This window comes from Palaemon carinicauda, chromosome 1, assembly GCF_036898095.1.
Source record: "Palaemon carinicauda isolate YSFRI2023 chromosome 1, ASM3689809v2, whole genome shotgun sequence".
Taxonomy (NCBI): Eukaryota; Metazoa; Arthropoda; class Malacostraca; order Decapoda; family Palaemonidae; genus Palaemon; species Palaemon carinicauda.
The window spans coordinates 106,583,561-106,598,560 of NC_090725.1; the positions used below are offsets into that span (position 1 = coordinate 106,583,561).

General features: G+C 35.9%; 3 protein-coding genes across 7 annotated transcripts in view; 1 reads left to right on the forward strand and 2 right to left on the reverse strand.

Annotated features, from left to right (window-relative positions):
• The window catches only part of LOC137650708 (dentin sialophosphoprotein-like), a 117,383-nt gene extending 109,178 nt beyond the window's left edge, over positions 1–8,205 (reverse strand). For 3 of the 5 annotated variants that reach the window (XM_068383884.1, XM_068383894.1, XM_068383874.1), the window contains exon 1: positions 6,677–7,605. The gene's annotated coding sequence lies outside the window, so the exon portion shown is untranslated. Of the gene's footprint in view, positions 1–6,676; positions 7,606–8,097 lie in introns of those variants that run through there. The other 2 variants (XM_068383880.1, XM_068383889.1) reach the window with 2 other exon arrangements.
• The window catches only part of Snr1 (SWI/SNF related, matrix associated, actin dependent regulator of chromatin, subfamily b, member 1), a 582,028-nt gene that overhangs the window by 14,316 nt on the left and 552,712 nt on the right, over positions 1–15,000 (reverse strand). The gene's annotated exons all lie outside the window — the stretch shown is intronic.
• Positions 13,869–15,000, forward strand: part of LOC137650767 (prokineticin Bm8-d-like) — a 6,699-nt gene continuing 5,567 nt past the window's right edge. The window contains exon 1 of the mRNA XM_068383926.1: positions 13,869–13,993. Coding sequence (XP_068240027.1) covers positions 13,982–13,993 — 12 coding nt within the window. The 5' untranslated portion in view covers positions 13,869–13,981. The remainder of the gene's footprint in view (positions 13,994–15,000) is intronic.

The window sequence follows — 15,000 nt, forward strand, 5'->3', positions numbered from 1 at the left end:
AAACTTTTTACACGTCTTGTACTAGGAATATCAAAGACCGTGATTTCAATCAATGTAAATATCAACCACAATGACATGTAATGCCGAATTCTATCTTTGAGAATGTATATTCACTGGAAATTCATTTATGATAAATGCTTCTGGCTGGGCAAGAATTCAAACCTATGCCCTAGTCCGAAACAATGCCTGCAGGGACGACTTTACCAGTCGGGTTTGGAAGGATTCGAACCTGTGCCCTGAGCCGAAATAATGACTGCAGGGACGACTTTACCAGTCGAGCTTGCAAGGATTCGAACCTAAGCCCTGAGCCGAAACAATCCCTGCAGGGACGACCTTACCAATCGACCTACCAACAGAGAACGGTAAAGTCTGTTTAGGCTCAGGATATAGGTTCGAATCCTTGCCCAGCTAGAAGCCTTTATCATATATGAATTTCCAGTGGATCTACATTCCCCAAGGTAGAATTCGGTATTAAATGCCATTGTGGTTGATATTTACATCAAAGACCATCTTTGCCTTTTGGGGCCACAAGACTTCAAAATCCATCACGTGTACCAAAGTTGCAGAAAGCTAAGGACACTTACTCATAATTAAACATGGGTGATGCAGTGCAGAAGAAAAAATATATATTGTAAATTCTGCAATTTAGTATAGAAGTGGATGTGATTAGACTTAATGAAACTATACGGTTACTTACAAAATTATCAAGCAGAGGTAGATACGGATATATTTAGTTTGTAGATGATGTATGTTGCAAAAGGCAATTGGTTCTAAGTATTTAGTTCATATAGAGGACAAATACAGAAATGACAGTTTTACTTTAAAACAGAGTCTAATACAAGATTATGGTATGCTTTTTATGACTGTTAAAATATCTATAGGTGTATTAATGAAAAAAAAAAAACAGATGAATTACTTGTACAGTATGACAGAAGGCAGTCATGAGAGAGCAACGTTGAGTGTTTTATGTTTAAATCTGTTATAATGTTAGTTGGGGATTGTCAAGAAAAATTACAGACTGAGGAGGGAATTTGAATGTGAATGTTATAAAGAATAAGGTCGAGGGTAATTTGAAGACAGGGTGACAAATAATGATCATTAGCAATAGTGAAAAAATTCATTTGAAACAGCAAATTGTTATTCAGCATGTTGATCATGAAAATGTGATAATAGTGCTGTTTATGTAAATAACAGATGCAAATTTGATAAAAAGTGATTATAAACTCCAAATGAAAAAAAACAAATATGAAACATGCTTTAAAGACAGGAAGGTGTAACGAACTGATGAGTATAGGAAATTCCATGTTGGAATCCAAATGACAGCAGGAAGTGCTTGTAGGTACAAGAAGGTAGGAGGGGGCTATACTGTCATCAAGTGATAGAATGAGGAAATGAAAGGTTTAGAACAGGGGTTCCAACCTGAGGTACATGTAGCCCCAGTGGTACATCTTCGAACTTTAGGGGGTACGTTGGATATAACAGAATAGCCAGTACTGTAAATGATGTAATCTGCACTGAGATTGCATAATAAAAGTATATTACAAAATTTTAGGGGTAAACAGGAATCTATAAAAAGCCCCAAAGGGTACAGAAGAACAAAAAGGTTGGGAACCTCTAGTTTAGATAGAAAATTGAATGACATCTAAGATGCAATTGCATGATAAAGGAGATCATCTATATTATAGATATACACAAAGATGGAATGAGTAGCCAAAACAGAAACGGCTTAAATATAAGAAAGAAAATATAGCAGATAATAAAAATAGAAAAGGGGGAGGAGGAAAAACGAACTTTAGGGAAAATAAATAGTTCTATATTAATGTTTATGCAAAGGGGAAGGTTAAAGGACAGGGGAACTTAAAATCAAAAGTGAAAATAGAGAAATGCTACAAAAAGTGGATGAGGTTGCGTCAAATGAGAGGATATTTTGGAGATCTGTTGAATATGTAAGAATAGTGGGAGGTTCAGAATAGTAATACAAGGGTGTCAAAGGGTTAATGCAAATTTTAGTAATCTTCTGGAAACATTAGGTAAGGTAGTAGGTTGGCCTGGGCACCAGCCGCCCGTTGAGATACTACCGCTAGAGAGTTATGGGGTCCTTCGACTGGCCAGACAGTACTACATAGGACTGTTCTCTCTGGTTACGGTTCTTTCCCTTTGCCTACACAGACACCGAATAGTCTGGCCTATTCTTTACAGATTCTCCTCTGTCCTTATACACCAGACAACACTGTGGTTACCAAACAATTCTTCTTCACCCAAGGGGTTAACTACTGCACTGTAATTGTTCAGTGGCTACTTTCCTCTTAGTAAGGGTAGAAGAGACTCTTTAGCTATGGTAAGCAGCTCTTCTAGGAGAAGGACACTCCAAAATCAAACCATTGTTCTCTATTCTTGGGTAGTGCCATAGCCTCTGAACCATGGTCTTACACTGCCTTGGGTAAGAGTTCTCTTGCTTGAGGGTACACTCGGGCACACTTTTCTATCTAATTTCTCTTACTCTTGTTTTGTTGAAGTTTTTATAGTTTAAATAGGAAATATTTATCTTAATATTGTTACTATTCATAAAATATTTTATTTTTCCTTATTTCCTTTCCTCACTGGGCTATTTTCCCTGTTGGGCCCCTGAGCTTATAGCATCCTGCTTTTCCAACTACTGTAGGGTTGTAGCTTAGCATTTAACAATAATAATAATAACAATGAGGGTAACTAAGAGGAAAGAGGATAGAAACCATGAATTGACAGGATTGCAAGTGATTTGGTAGAAATAGTATAATTGATTGGCTGAATATAGTCTTTAATGTACAGTTGGACTCATAAGTCCTTGGTTGTGGTGGCCTGATTGGTAACGTCTTTGCCTGGTGTTTGCCAGACAGGGGTTCGAGTCTCGCTTAGACCCGTTAGTGCCTTTAGTGTCAGCAACCTTACCATCCTTGTGAGCTAAGGTTGGAGGGGGGGGGGGGCTGGGGGAGCCTATAGGTCTATCTGCTGAGTCATTAGCAGTCATTACCTGGCCCGTCCTGGTCCTAGCTTTGGTGGACAGGGGGGTTTGGGGTTGGGCTCTTGTCAGTCTCTAAGGCATTGTCCTGCTTGCTGGGTCAATGTCACTGTCCCTTTCCTCTGCCATTCATGAGCGGCCTTTAAATCTTCAAACACCTTGCTACGAAGAGGTGAACCCTGTCACACCTTTACTTCGCAACGAGTAACCAAAAAGATAGTGTAGGTAAAGTCGGCAGAGGTGGTGGGCTGGGCTAAAGAAAAAGGAACTTGCCGCACAGTAAGGGTGTGTCTGGGTGCACTTCCTCAGAGAGAGGTGTACCAGGAATTCCTGTTTTCAACTGTACATTTGGATGGGAAATATTTTTAAATGGAGAGGAAAAATATTTGTTTTACTTTCTATAGATTACCGGAAATTGTAAGAATTGGAGAAATATAACATAACCTTAATTTTTAGACAAGGAAGAGGGTATATTGACCAAATGTTTGTTATTAACCGTTATGTAAAGAGATTACGAGCAAAAGAAAATTATGTATGCGATTTACATAGGCTTAGAAAAAAAATGCTTTTTGACAGAACTGATATATAAGAAATGTATATATGTTATAAATTGTAAGGATGTAAATGCGTATTTCATAATAAGTGAAAAAGCAAGAAATGTGGAGGCTGTTGAGGATATAAAAGATTAATGGTTGCAAGTGATGGAAAATTTTCAAGAGTGAAAGAACTCACGTGAGGAAATGCAGCAGAGAGTGAATGATTTTGTATAAAGGTGTGTCTGACAGACATTTGGGGCTGTGACTTCATCTCTGTTCTATGTCTAAATGAATGGAGTCATCCCAGCAGTCGGAGAAGGGAAACTGAATGTAGGTGCAGTTATGAGACAAGAAATGTCTAGAGACCTGAGATACTTGGTAAAGCATTGATTAAGGATAATGATAATGATACGGAACTAATGAAACAAGTTTAAAAGCTTGGAAGTGTTTGAAAGAGGAGAAAGTAGTTTTAAATGTAGAAAAAATTATAGCTAGGAGTTACATTGATACCACGGAAATTGAACAATTGATCTTCATACAGATGCTTGAAGAATTGAAGTATATGGGTCCTTTAGGCTTTAAGATGAGAGAATAGATGAGTCACAGAATGAGAGAAAGAATTAATATAGTAAGGTGTGTAATATAATTGAGAGAGACTTGTAGACAGTGTATGAAAGGCAAAGCAGGAATGTGTGAGGAGTCTGCCAAGTCAACTGTCCTCTATCAAATTGGACAAGGGAAGATAAATACAAATGAAAGACAGGAGATGAAGTTACAGAGATGGATTGGATTGTCTTCGTAGTATATGGGGCGTAGGAACAGCCCACATACTAAGAAAACAATGGTTCGAAATGAAATGATATGTACACGTTATAAAAAGGTTATCACAAGTGAAAGAATATATCATTACTAATGTACCGTAGTCGTCAAAACTGACGGCTAAATATTTAGATAGATATGCACAAACACGCACACACAGGTTCAACCCTTCCCACGCTTCACCATATCTCAACAACAACCTGCTGGCAATTTGTGGGAGATTGTGGTTTTCGAGTGTACCTCTCGGAGTATGACTACTCCCTCTCCCCTTTACCAGAGGGACTGGGGGAGACCGAGTCGTTGAGCAGGACAGGAAATTATATATATATATATATATATATATATATATATATATATATATATATATATATATATATATATATATATATATATATATATATATATATATATATATATATATATTCAAATAAACCATATGTATTTTTGATACATTAATGTCTGGATTCTCTTAACGACCTCGGGATCAGAGCCCCAGGCGAAATCCCACAAAAACAAGAGCTTGTGACCGGCCGGGAATCGAACCCTGGTCGGCAAGCTTGTATAGACAGTGACTAAACCACTTGGCCACGAAGAAAGATAAAATTCAATGACACTTCTTCTGTACTTATACATGTCGAATTCAGGTGTTTTGTACTTAGAATTGAAATCAACCCATCTTCACCATCGTAGCTAATTGGTAGTTTGTTACTTGGCATTCGATTAATGATAAATTTTGCACATTTACACGTGTTTTTCATATTCAAATAAGCCGGTCACAAGCTCTTGTCTTTGTGTGACTTCGCCTGGGGCTCTGATCCCGAGGTCGTTAAGAGAATCCAGACATTAATGTATCAAAAATATATATGGCTTATTTGAATAAGCCATATATATGGCTTATCCTAAGACTAAGACTCAACCTTGTGTTTGCTTCCCAGCCAGCTTCACTACTGGCAAGGTAACACTAAATCATAATTCGTAAATCGTAAGTCTAGGTTCATGTAATCTCATTTCAGACCAAGATATACAGCGTTTTCCCCATAAAGAAAATCAATTTGACAAGTAATAAGAAAGTTTACGTCTGTCCCAACGAACTACATTCACCCTTTCCAGCACTAAATATTACTATTGACATACTATTTATTACAAGATCAAAAAGCTAAGAAACAAAGATGAGACTTTTTTCGAATTTTCTTCTGAGCAGAAGAATTAACATTGGGAATGTTAATTACTACTTGTAATCTGCCTGTGGCATTAAAGAAGAAGGGAATAATCACTAAAAAGTAAAGAGAAAACGCTAGCAAGCAGCACGAAACAGCAACAACATCAATATTAATAGTTATAGTTGTGGTAGCTTACTGGAAACGTCCCTACCTGGCGAATTGCTAGACTGGGGTTCAAAACCCACTTAAGCTTGATATTTCCTTATAGAGTCTGCAACCTAACCATCCTTATGAGCTAAGGATCCCTATGGATCTACATGCTGAGTTATCAGGAGAATTGCCTGGTCCTCCATGTCCTAGCTTAAGTGGAGAGGGGGCTTTGGCGCTGATCACATGTATATATCATTATTATTACTAACTAAACTGCAACCCTACTTGGAAAAGCGGATTCTTAAAGCCCAGGGGCTCTAACAAGAAAAATAGCCGATTGAGGAAAGGAAATAAGTTAACAGATAGAATAGTATACCTGAGTGTACCCTCAGTCTCTAGGGAATCATCCTGCTAGGGCATCATCACTGTCCATTGCCTCTGCCACTCATGAGTGACCTTGAAACATTATAATTAACACGAAAAGGGGTCAGGTCTACCCTTTAATTTCAAAATAATTTTTACGATGTCAAAGAATCTTTTTCTTGCCAACTGAATTGGAAGCAGAAATGAATGTTATATTAACTGGTCACAAATTGGGGAATGTTGAGTTTTCGAATGACCAATGACCACAGGGAAGTTATCCTTGCAGAGTCTTGTTTACTAAACGAACGGTTTAATGAGAGATGAAAAACGAGGTTAAGAAATCTAGCATAAAACATGTACAATAAGTGATTAATGTTGATATGGTTCGTCGAAACTATCATTAAGGCTTGCTTCACAATGGCGGATTTTTTTTTTCTGAACGAAAAATATTTCTGCTCATAAGAGAGAGAGAGAGAGAGAGAGAGAGAGAGAGAGAGAGAGAGAGAGAGAGAGAGAGAGAGAGAGAGAGAGAAACGTCCTCTCAATCAGATTAGGTAGCAATGACTGAATTGCAACTTTGCATCATGTTTTAAATATATATATCGATGATGATGAACATAGCGACAGCAATGCCAGAAAAAAAAACTTACCTGAAGAAGTTGCTGAAAAAATCAGACCGAGGAAGATGATGATGTCGAGGGTGGTGAGGAAGGAGTAATGAATGTTCTTCCAGATGGTGTTCTTAACAGCACCAGCCAACCCACCTCTTCTCAAATCTGTAACTTCAATCTCCAGCGGGGTTTTCTTCGTCCTCTAAAACAATTTTTTTTATTTCTTGAAAAAAATTCCTTGTTTCAAAGCAATTTCTATTATACGATGAATTCTTTTGACTCTTGGAAAATCTTTGTTTCAAAACAGTTTCTTATTTCATGATGGATTTTTTTTTTTTGGAGGGGGGGTCGCTTGAAAAATCTTTGCTTCCAAGAAGTTTCTTTATCTATAACGGATTCTTTGTCTTTTGGAAAAATATTTGTTTCAAAGCAGTTTCTTATTTGATAACGGATTTTTTTCTCTTGGAAAAAAAAAACTTTGTTCCAATCAAGTTTCTTACTTATAACAGATTCTGTCTCTCGAAAATTATTTGTTCCAAAGTATATTTCCTTCTATCACAATTCCATCACACTGGTATTTATCAACACTGAAGAATAATAACACGTTGTTATACTTTTAAAATCACGGAGATAAACACTTAAGATTTCGTAAAACTGCAGAACAGACTACCAAAGCTTTTTCTGAATGGTAAATATGGAAGACCTGGGTTATGATCCTTACAGCTGTGGGGAAAAGGAGATTGCATTTGTTATGGATCTTTTAGTGGCACCACAGAGACTAATGAGAGAATTTACCAAGGGAAAATACATTCCTTCGTTAAAGTGAAGCTTCTCTAACAGTACGAAACAAAGGATTAAGGAAAGGAGAGACTATGGAGAGACTCTTTTTCTGAGGATGATCAAGAGAGGGAAGTTGAAGTATTTTAGAAGGAAAAGGTTAAACTAAAACATTTATGGTTAGTGAATGAATTTCCAAAGGAAGTTCTACATACATTTATAAACTATAAGAATATTTTTCTAAAGCTCAGCTACGTTAGATAATTGAAAAAAAAACAACTAGAAAACAAATTGAATAGAAAAACTGAAAAACTCAAAAGTTCCAATTGCCATTAAAATGTCTACTAGAAAACTAATAAACAGAAAAGCTCTAAGTTCCAATTGCCGTTAAAATATCTACTATAAAACTAATTAATAGAAAAACGAAAAATTCCAATTGTCTTAAAAAACTACTAGAAAACTAATAAAACAGAAAAACACAAAAGTTCTAATTGCCTTTAAAAAATACTAGAAAACTAGTAAAACAGATAAGAAATATTAAAAAAAAAAATACTAGAAAACAAAAAATTCAAATTACCTTTAAAAATACTATAAAACTAACAAAACAGGAAAACACAAAACTTCCAATAATCTATAACAAAAATATACATCAAATCTACGAAAAGAATGAGTCAGAATTTTACTCTTGGGGGAAGTAGGCACAAGAAGAGGAGGAGGTTTGCAACAAGAGGCGCTGTGGGCGTATGGGCGAGAGGAAAATATGAGGGCTGGGTGCCGCAGCCTTAGATGGGTGATGGGTTGGCACTGGGTATGACGAGAGACTCATGCCCTCCACCTCTTTTGCTGCCACGGCACACAGGGTATTTTTAAAATCAGTCATAAGGGCACCTACACACACACACGTACATACACACATATGCGGGCTTTCAAACGAGGTAGTCTCCGTTGTGAGTGATTTATTTAGCTCGATGCAACAAGAAGCATGAGAGGATCTCTGTCTTACAGTGTCTGCTGTAGGACTGGTAATTACAGGGAATTTATAATAATAATAATAATAATAATAATAATAATAATAATAATAATAATAATAATAATAATAATAATAATAATAAAGAAAGCTGTGTAAGGGGTACATAAAACTATTCATAAAAAAGTATACACACGCTATATATATATATATATATATATATATATATATATATATATATATATATACAAATATATTATTATAGTTATCATTATTATTATCATGTCAATGACCTTAGAGGTCAGGACCCGAAAAACCTCCAATTAATCAATCATTCAAAGATTGCCAATGGAAAGACTTTATCAAAAGTATTATTATTATTATTATTATTATTATTATTATTATTATTATTATTATTATTATTATTATTATCACTAGCTAGACTACAACCCTAGTTGGAAAATCAGGATGCTATAAGCCCAAGGGCTCTAACAGGGAAAAATAGCCCAGTGAGGAAAGGAAATGAGGAAATAAATAAACTGCAAGAGAAGTAATGGATAATCAAAATAACACATTTTAAGAACAGTAACAACCTTAAAATAGATCTTTCATAAATAAACTATAAAAAAGAGAGATTGTTAAACATAAAAAACATTTGCTGCAATGTTTGACGTTCCAAAGATTTAACTACCCGATTAGGAAGATCATACCATAACTTGGTCACAGCTGGAATGAAACTTCCAGAATACTGTGTAGTACTGAGCCGCACGATGAAGAAGGTGTGACTATTAGAATCAACTGCATAATATCATATAATAGGCAGGACATGACGGGATCATATGCAACAGAGGAAAGGTTAATATTTTTAATGTTATCTCATGTGTATTCGTTATTAGGCTAGTCATGAAGAGATTTTCCTTTATTAAAGGCTCTGGATGGCAGAGAGAGAGAGAGAGAGAGAGAGAGAGAGAGAGAGAGAGAGAGAGAGAGAGAGAGAGAGAGAGAGAGAATTATACTAAGACGAAATTTAACATTATTGGAAAATAATATATTCTCTCTGTACACTAACAGTTGAGAGAGAGAGAGAGAGAGAGAGAGAGAGGAGAGAGAGAGAGAGAGAGAGAGAGAGAGAGAGAGAGAAATTATACTAAGACGAAATTTAAGATTATTGGAAAATAATAAACTCTGTACAATAACAGCCGAGAGAGAGAGAGAGAGAGAGAGAGAGAGGAGAGAGAGAGAGAGAGAGAGAGAGAGAGAGAGAGAGAGAGAATTCATACAGTTGCTATGGCCTAATAAAACCCTTTTGCCATCCTAATTCTTTTATAACGAAAGGAGAAGGTCACTCCATAATTAAATCATTGTTCTCTAGTCTTGGGTAGTGCCACAGCCTCTGTACCACGGTCTTAAACTCTCTTGGGTCCGAGATCTGAGACACACTATTCTATATGACTCCTTATTTCCTTTCCTCACTGGATTATTTTCCCTGCTGGAGCCCTTGGGCTTATACCATCCTGTTTTTCCAATTAAGGTTGCAGCTTAGCCAGTAATAATAATAAAAAAAATACTCATGCTAGAAAGAATTGTTTCATATATTCTAAAAAGCAATAATACTGGTACATCATATAAAATAGGGAAATTAATGCAGTTAGTTGATTGAAAATTACTGACTACGTTCCTTTACCCAGCAAAATATATGCTGTTAATTAGACAAACGTTTTATGAAATCACACAACGAATATAATTAATAGAATATTACTATGATTATTAATACTACTATTGTCATTATTATCACAACCAAGAAATAAAGAATGCTACAACTCAATAAGTTCTAATAAAGAAATTAGACCAATATGGAAGAATACATTGATAAGTAAAAATTAGCTACAAGGGATAAACAATAAAAATAAGATAAATGACAAACAAAATAAATAAGATGAATATCAGATGAACCATGAAACTTAGTCATGTCAACCTGCTTAATAAGAAACCATTTGTGACTCTGAAGTTCAAACAATTCAACTAAATTATTGGGAAGATCTTTAAAAACTTGGTTGTAACTGGTGCAAAACAATATACTGTACTGATATTTTCATAAGAAGAGGCAAGACTGTCAGAAATAAATGTGTATCTAGTATGGAAAGATCTGAATTCGGAAGATGACTAGGAATATGCAAAATACTGTACAGTATGCACTACAAGCTAATTCAATGACAGTGCCGGGGATTAATACTAGAATCCTTGATCACAAATAAAAGCTTTGGCCATCAATTTACGATGAGAGCTAGTTGTGAGGGATCAAAAAGCAAAACAATATATGAAACATGGCAGAATGAAAGAATATTTCTGATAATATATTTTGAACAAACTATAGACATTACAAGTAGTGTCCCTAATTCATTATGTGGGGCCAAAATTCCAATTCGTCCTCTATCCAGAAATGCAGTGTCATTTCTAGTTCAACGTTTAGTCAAAGAAACTCACCAAAAGCTAGAAACAAGTCTTATAAAAACATTGAAAATCTTGAAAGACTTTAGGGCTGGCTTCATATGAACAGATTTTTATCCGTACGGAAATATTTACGTTCTTAAGGAGGCATGTCTCCACAAAAAAGGAATTTTCCAGAGCACCCTCATACTTTCTATAAGCCACTTCACTGGAACCGTGCTGATTACCAGTGCACTTAGCTGGTAAACCACTGCCGCCGAGCAGGCAGCATGTGAACAGCCCAAGACCTACACAAAGAGTTCTACCTGTAGGTGTTGGAACAGCCTCACTTAACTTTAATTTCTAATCCACGGACAAATAGGCACGACATCAATCCGCTTGTGTGAAACGAGAATATGACGATTTCTTATGGAGACAAAGAACGGATTGACAGAATGTGTTTCTCAGAAGATCAAATATGAATTTGTAATCCAGAATGACATACTAGACTTACAAATAAATGGCTTGTAATTAAGAAAATTTGGAAGGAGTAAATATATTAAGAAGGGTATATCAGCAAAGGGAAGCTCTTATTACATGCCTGACTGTCAACCAATAAACATATTCATCAAGCATTACTAGACTAATACAAATAGAACCTTCAAATTAACGCCGAATTATTAACCAGATATAAAATGCTTCCTGGTGATAACTAGATTCCAATGGAGAAGATTTTACAAATACTTCGGAATAAGAAAACCAAGACAAAAACGCTCCTAACTAAGCTGGCCAAAAGCCAAACATGGATGTCAATGAAGTAATAATACAGAGAGTAACTGACTTTACAATGGAATATTTGTATCCCAAATCCTACATGTTACAAGACGGGTTCAAGTTTTTGTTGAAAATGGACTGCAACCTCAAAGAAACATTTCTGGAGTTACAACAAAGATTTGGGAGAACAGAACCAGTTATAATTTTACCAAAGTTAATAATCCTGGAAATGAAGTCATATGCACATATTTCCTTTGTTCATTTAACATTAAAGTAGTACTCAAAACCTTATGTAAAGTTCTCAAAGATAAATTAACTATCAGTTGTGTAATTTGGAAATCCAAAGAACTTCACACCACTTCTACAGTAACAATATAACGATCTATGGAATGCTTGCAGAACTGAAAATTTCTGATGCCTATCAGATATCTAATAGATTTCCAGAAAATACCACCATCACCACAGCAAAACAGGTGTTTACAAATACCCAAAACAGATTTCAATTTGGTACATTTGAAAGGAATCTCACTCAATTGCATTGGACATACAAAAGAAAGACCTAAGAGTGCTGAAGCGAAGAAATCCAACCGGTGACGGACTGTAGATTTAAGAATGCTATACTGTGTGTATATATATATATATATATATATATATATATATATATATATATATATATATATATATATATATATATATATATAATATATATATATATATATATATATATATATATATATATATATATATATGTGTATATATATATACCTTTCTGAGTGGGAATATCTTAATGTGTTAGAGTTCTCTTGCTTGAGGGTACACTCGGGCAGACTATTCTATCTAATTTTTCATGCTTTTGTTTTGTTAAAGTTTTTATAGTTTATATAGGAGATATTTATTTCAATGCTTTTACTGTTCTTAGAATATTTTATTTTTCGTTTTTCCTTTCCTCACTGGGCTATTTTCCCTGTTGGAGCCCCTGGGCTTGTAGCATTCTGCTTTTCCAACTAGGAAACAACAACAATAATAATAATAATAATAATAATAATAATAATAATAATAATAATAATAATAATAATAATAAAGCGTTAGTGTATTGCCACAATCAGCAAAGATGGGCTAGTCAGGGTTTGCTATGAGCAATCCAACTAAAGTCTTCACCATCACAAATCTGCAGAGGCCAGCATAGCGATGAAAACCTCAGATATCAATAAGGACATGTCTGAGGCCTTTGTCATTCAGTAGACCAGAAACCACTACATTTGCTTTAGTTATATATATATATATATATATATATATATATATATATATATATATATATATATATATATATATATATATAACTAGAAAAGGTCAGGCAATAGGCTAGTTGCTAATGACTCAGCAGGTATACTTTACCAATCACTGAACACAGTCCAGCACACCCACCATACTTAAAAATAAATCACACTTCATATCACCAAATTTCTCACTTTTCTCTTATTCCTTAAGGTGTTGTGGTAGCCTACTGGAATCCTCCCTGTCTGGCGATCTGCCGGCTGGTGTTCGAATCTCGCTCAAACTCGATAGTTTCCTGCAACCTCACAAACCTCGTGAGTCACGTATGGGGAGGTTATGAGAGCCTATAAGTCTACCTGCTGAATCATCAGTAGCTAATGCCTAGCCCTCCCTGGTCCTAGCTTGGATGGAGAGGAAGCTTGGGCGCTGATCATATGTATAAATAATCAGTCTCTATTGTCAGTATCCCTTGCCTTTGCCATCCATGAGCAACCTTTAAACCCATCCATCGAGACCTGAATTTGATTTATAAAACAAAAGGTTATAAAGTAAATTGGAATAAGAGGGAGGAAGGCCTTAGCAACTAAACAACAAAGAATTTGGCTGCCTTATTTGCTGAACTTCACTTTTTGCACACACTGTCCCTCTTCATCCGAATAGAGAACATCTCTAACCAATGACCGACATCTTGATCCTCCAATTGCTTGTTTGCACTTCTGTTCTTCGGGGATTAAAATACTTTATCCTTGTGACCCCTAAACATCTTAGCTTCTTCGGGCCGAAAAAGTGACGGCCTCCCATTTGCCATAGAGCTCACAATATCCGCGCCACTTTGCCTTTGTCTGGTAAATAAAAAAAAACAATTCAAAGCGCATGCGTACATCTAACAGGCTAAACATACTTAATACATACAGCATAAAGACTGTATACATTTTTTATTTCAAAGAATAAATATGTTCGATATATATGCAAATTTCTAGACTAAAATTCCATCTTTCTCGTGAATGAGCTATTGGAAAAAAGGAACGTCTGGATGACCGTGCATATATAAGGCTTCCCCTCACGCCTTTGATGCCATATCCGTCTCTGACATTACAAGAAGAAGACTTCCCTTGTCGATTACCATGAAGAATCAGGTAGGATTTAATACTTGAAATTCCATGCTTCGTTTCTAATAGAAGATTTAGTCTTTTTGTGAATTGCTTTAAACAATTTCTTCTTCTTTAGAGCTTTGAATGACTTGTTTCATATTTAAATGTTTAAAAGCCGCTCATGAATGACAGAGGTAAGGGACATTGACATTGCCCTATCAAGCAGGATAATGCCCTAGAGACAGACCATATTACATTTGATCAGCGCCCAAGACCCTTCCCACCCAAGCTAGGACCAAGGAGGGTCAGGCAATGGCTCCTGGTGACTCAGCAGATAGACCTATAGTCTCCCCCAACCCGCCTCCATCATTAGCTCACATGGATGGTGAGGTTGCAGCGACCAAAGGAACTAACGAGTTTGAGCGTGACTCGAACCCCAGTCTGGCAATTACAAGGCAAGGATGTTACCACCAGGCCATCACAATCCCTATGAGCAGAAACAACAACTGACTAGACAAGTACTCTGAGAGTGCAGACCTCCGCCATGGCAGCTTATTTCTCGAAAACAGCTTGCCTTTCCTAGAATCAATTTAAACCATAAGCGTATTTGAAGTCTGTGTAACAACCATGTGCGAACTTGGGGTTAAGGTTTATGTTACTTCGGTCGACCCTGTGCTCGACCTTGACCTTGACCTTTGACCTAGGACTTTCAAAATTGAATCACTTCCACGTCTCAACATAACAATTAATCCCTGAAAGTTTCACTACTCTATGAGTAAAATTGTGACCATGAAGTTGTTCACAAACAGACAAACGTACAATCAGGATCGAAAACATAATTTCCTCCCAACTTCGTTAGCGGAGGTAATTGGGCAATAATTATGCTTTCTATTTGCTCTTTAGCCTTTTAAAGAAATGAGTCTTTTTATAGTCTTTTTATAGATTATATAGGACATACCTATTTTGACGCTGTTACTGTTTTTAGAATGAATTATTATTAATTTACTCTCATCATTTATTTATTTCCTTATTTCCTTTCCTCACTAGGCTAT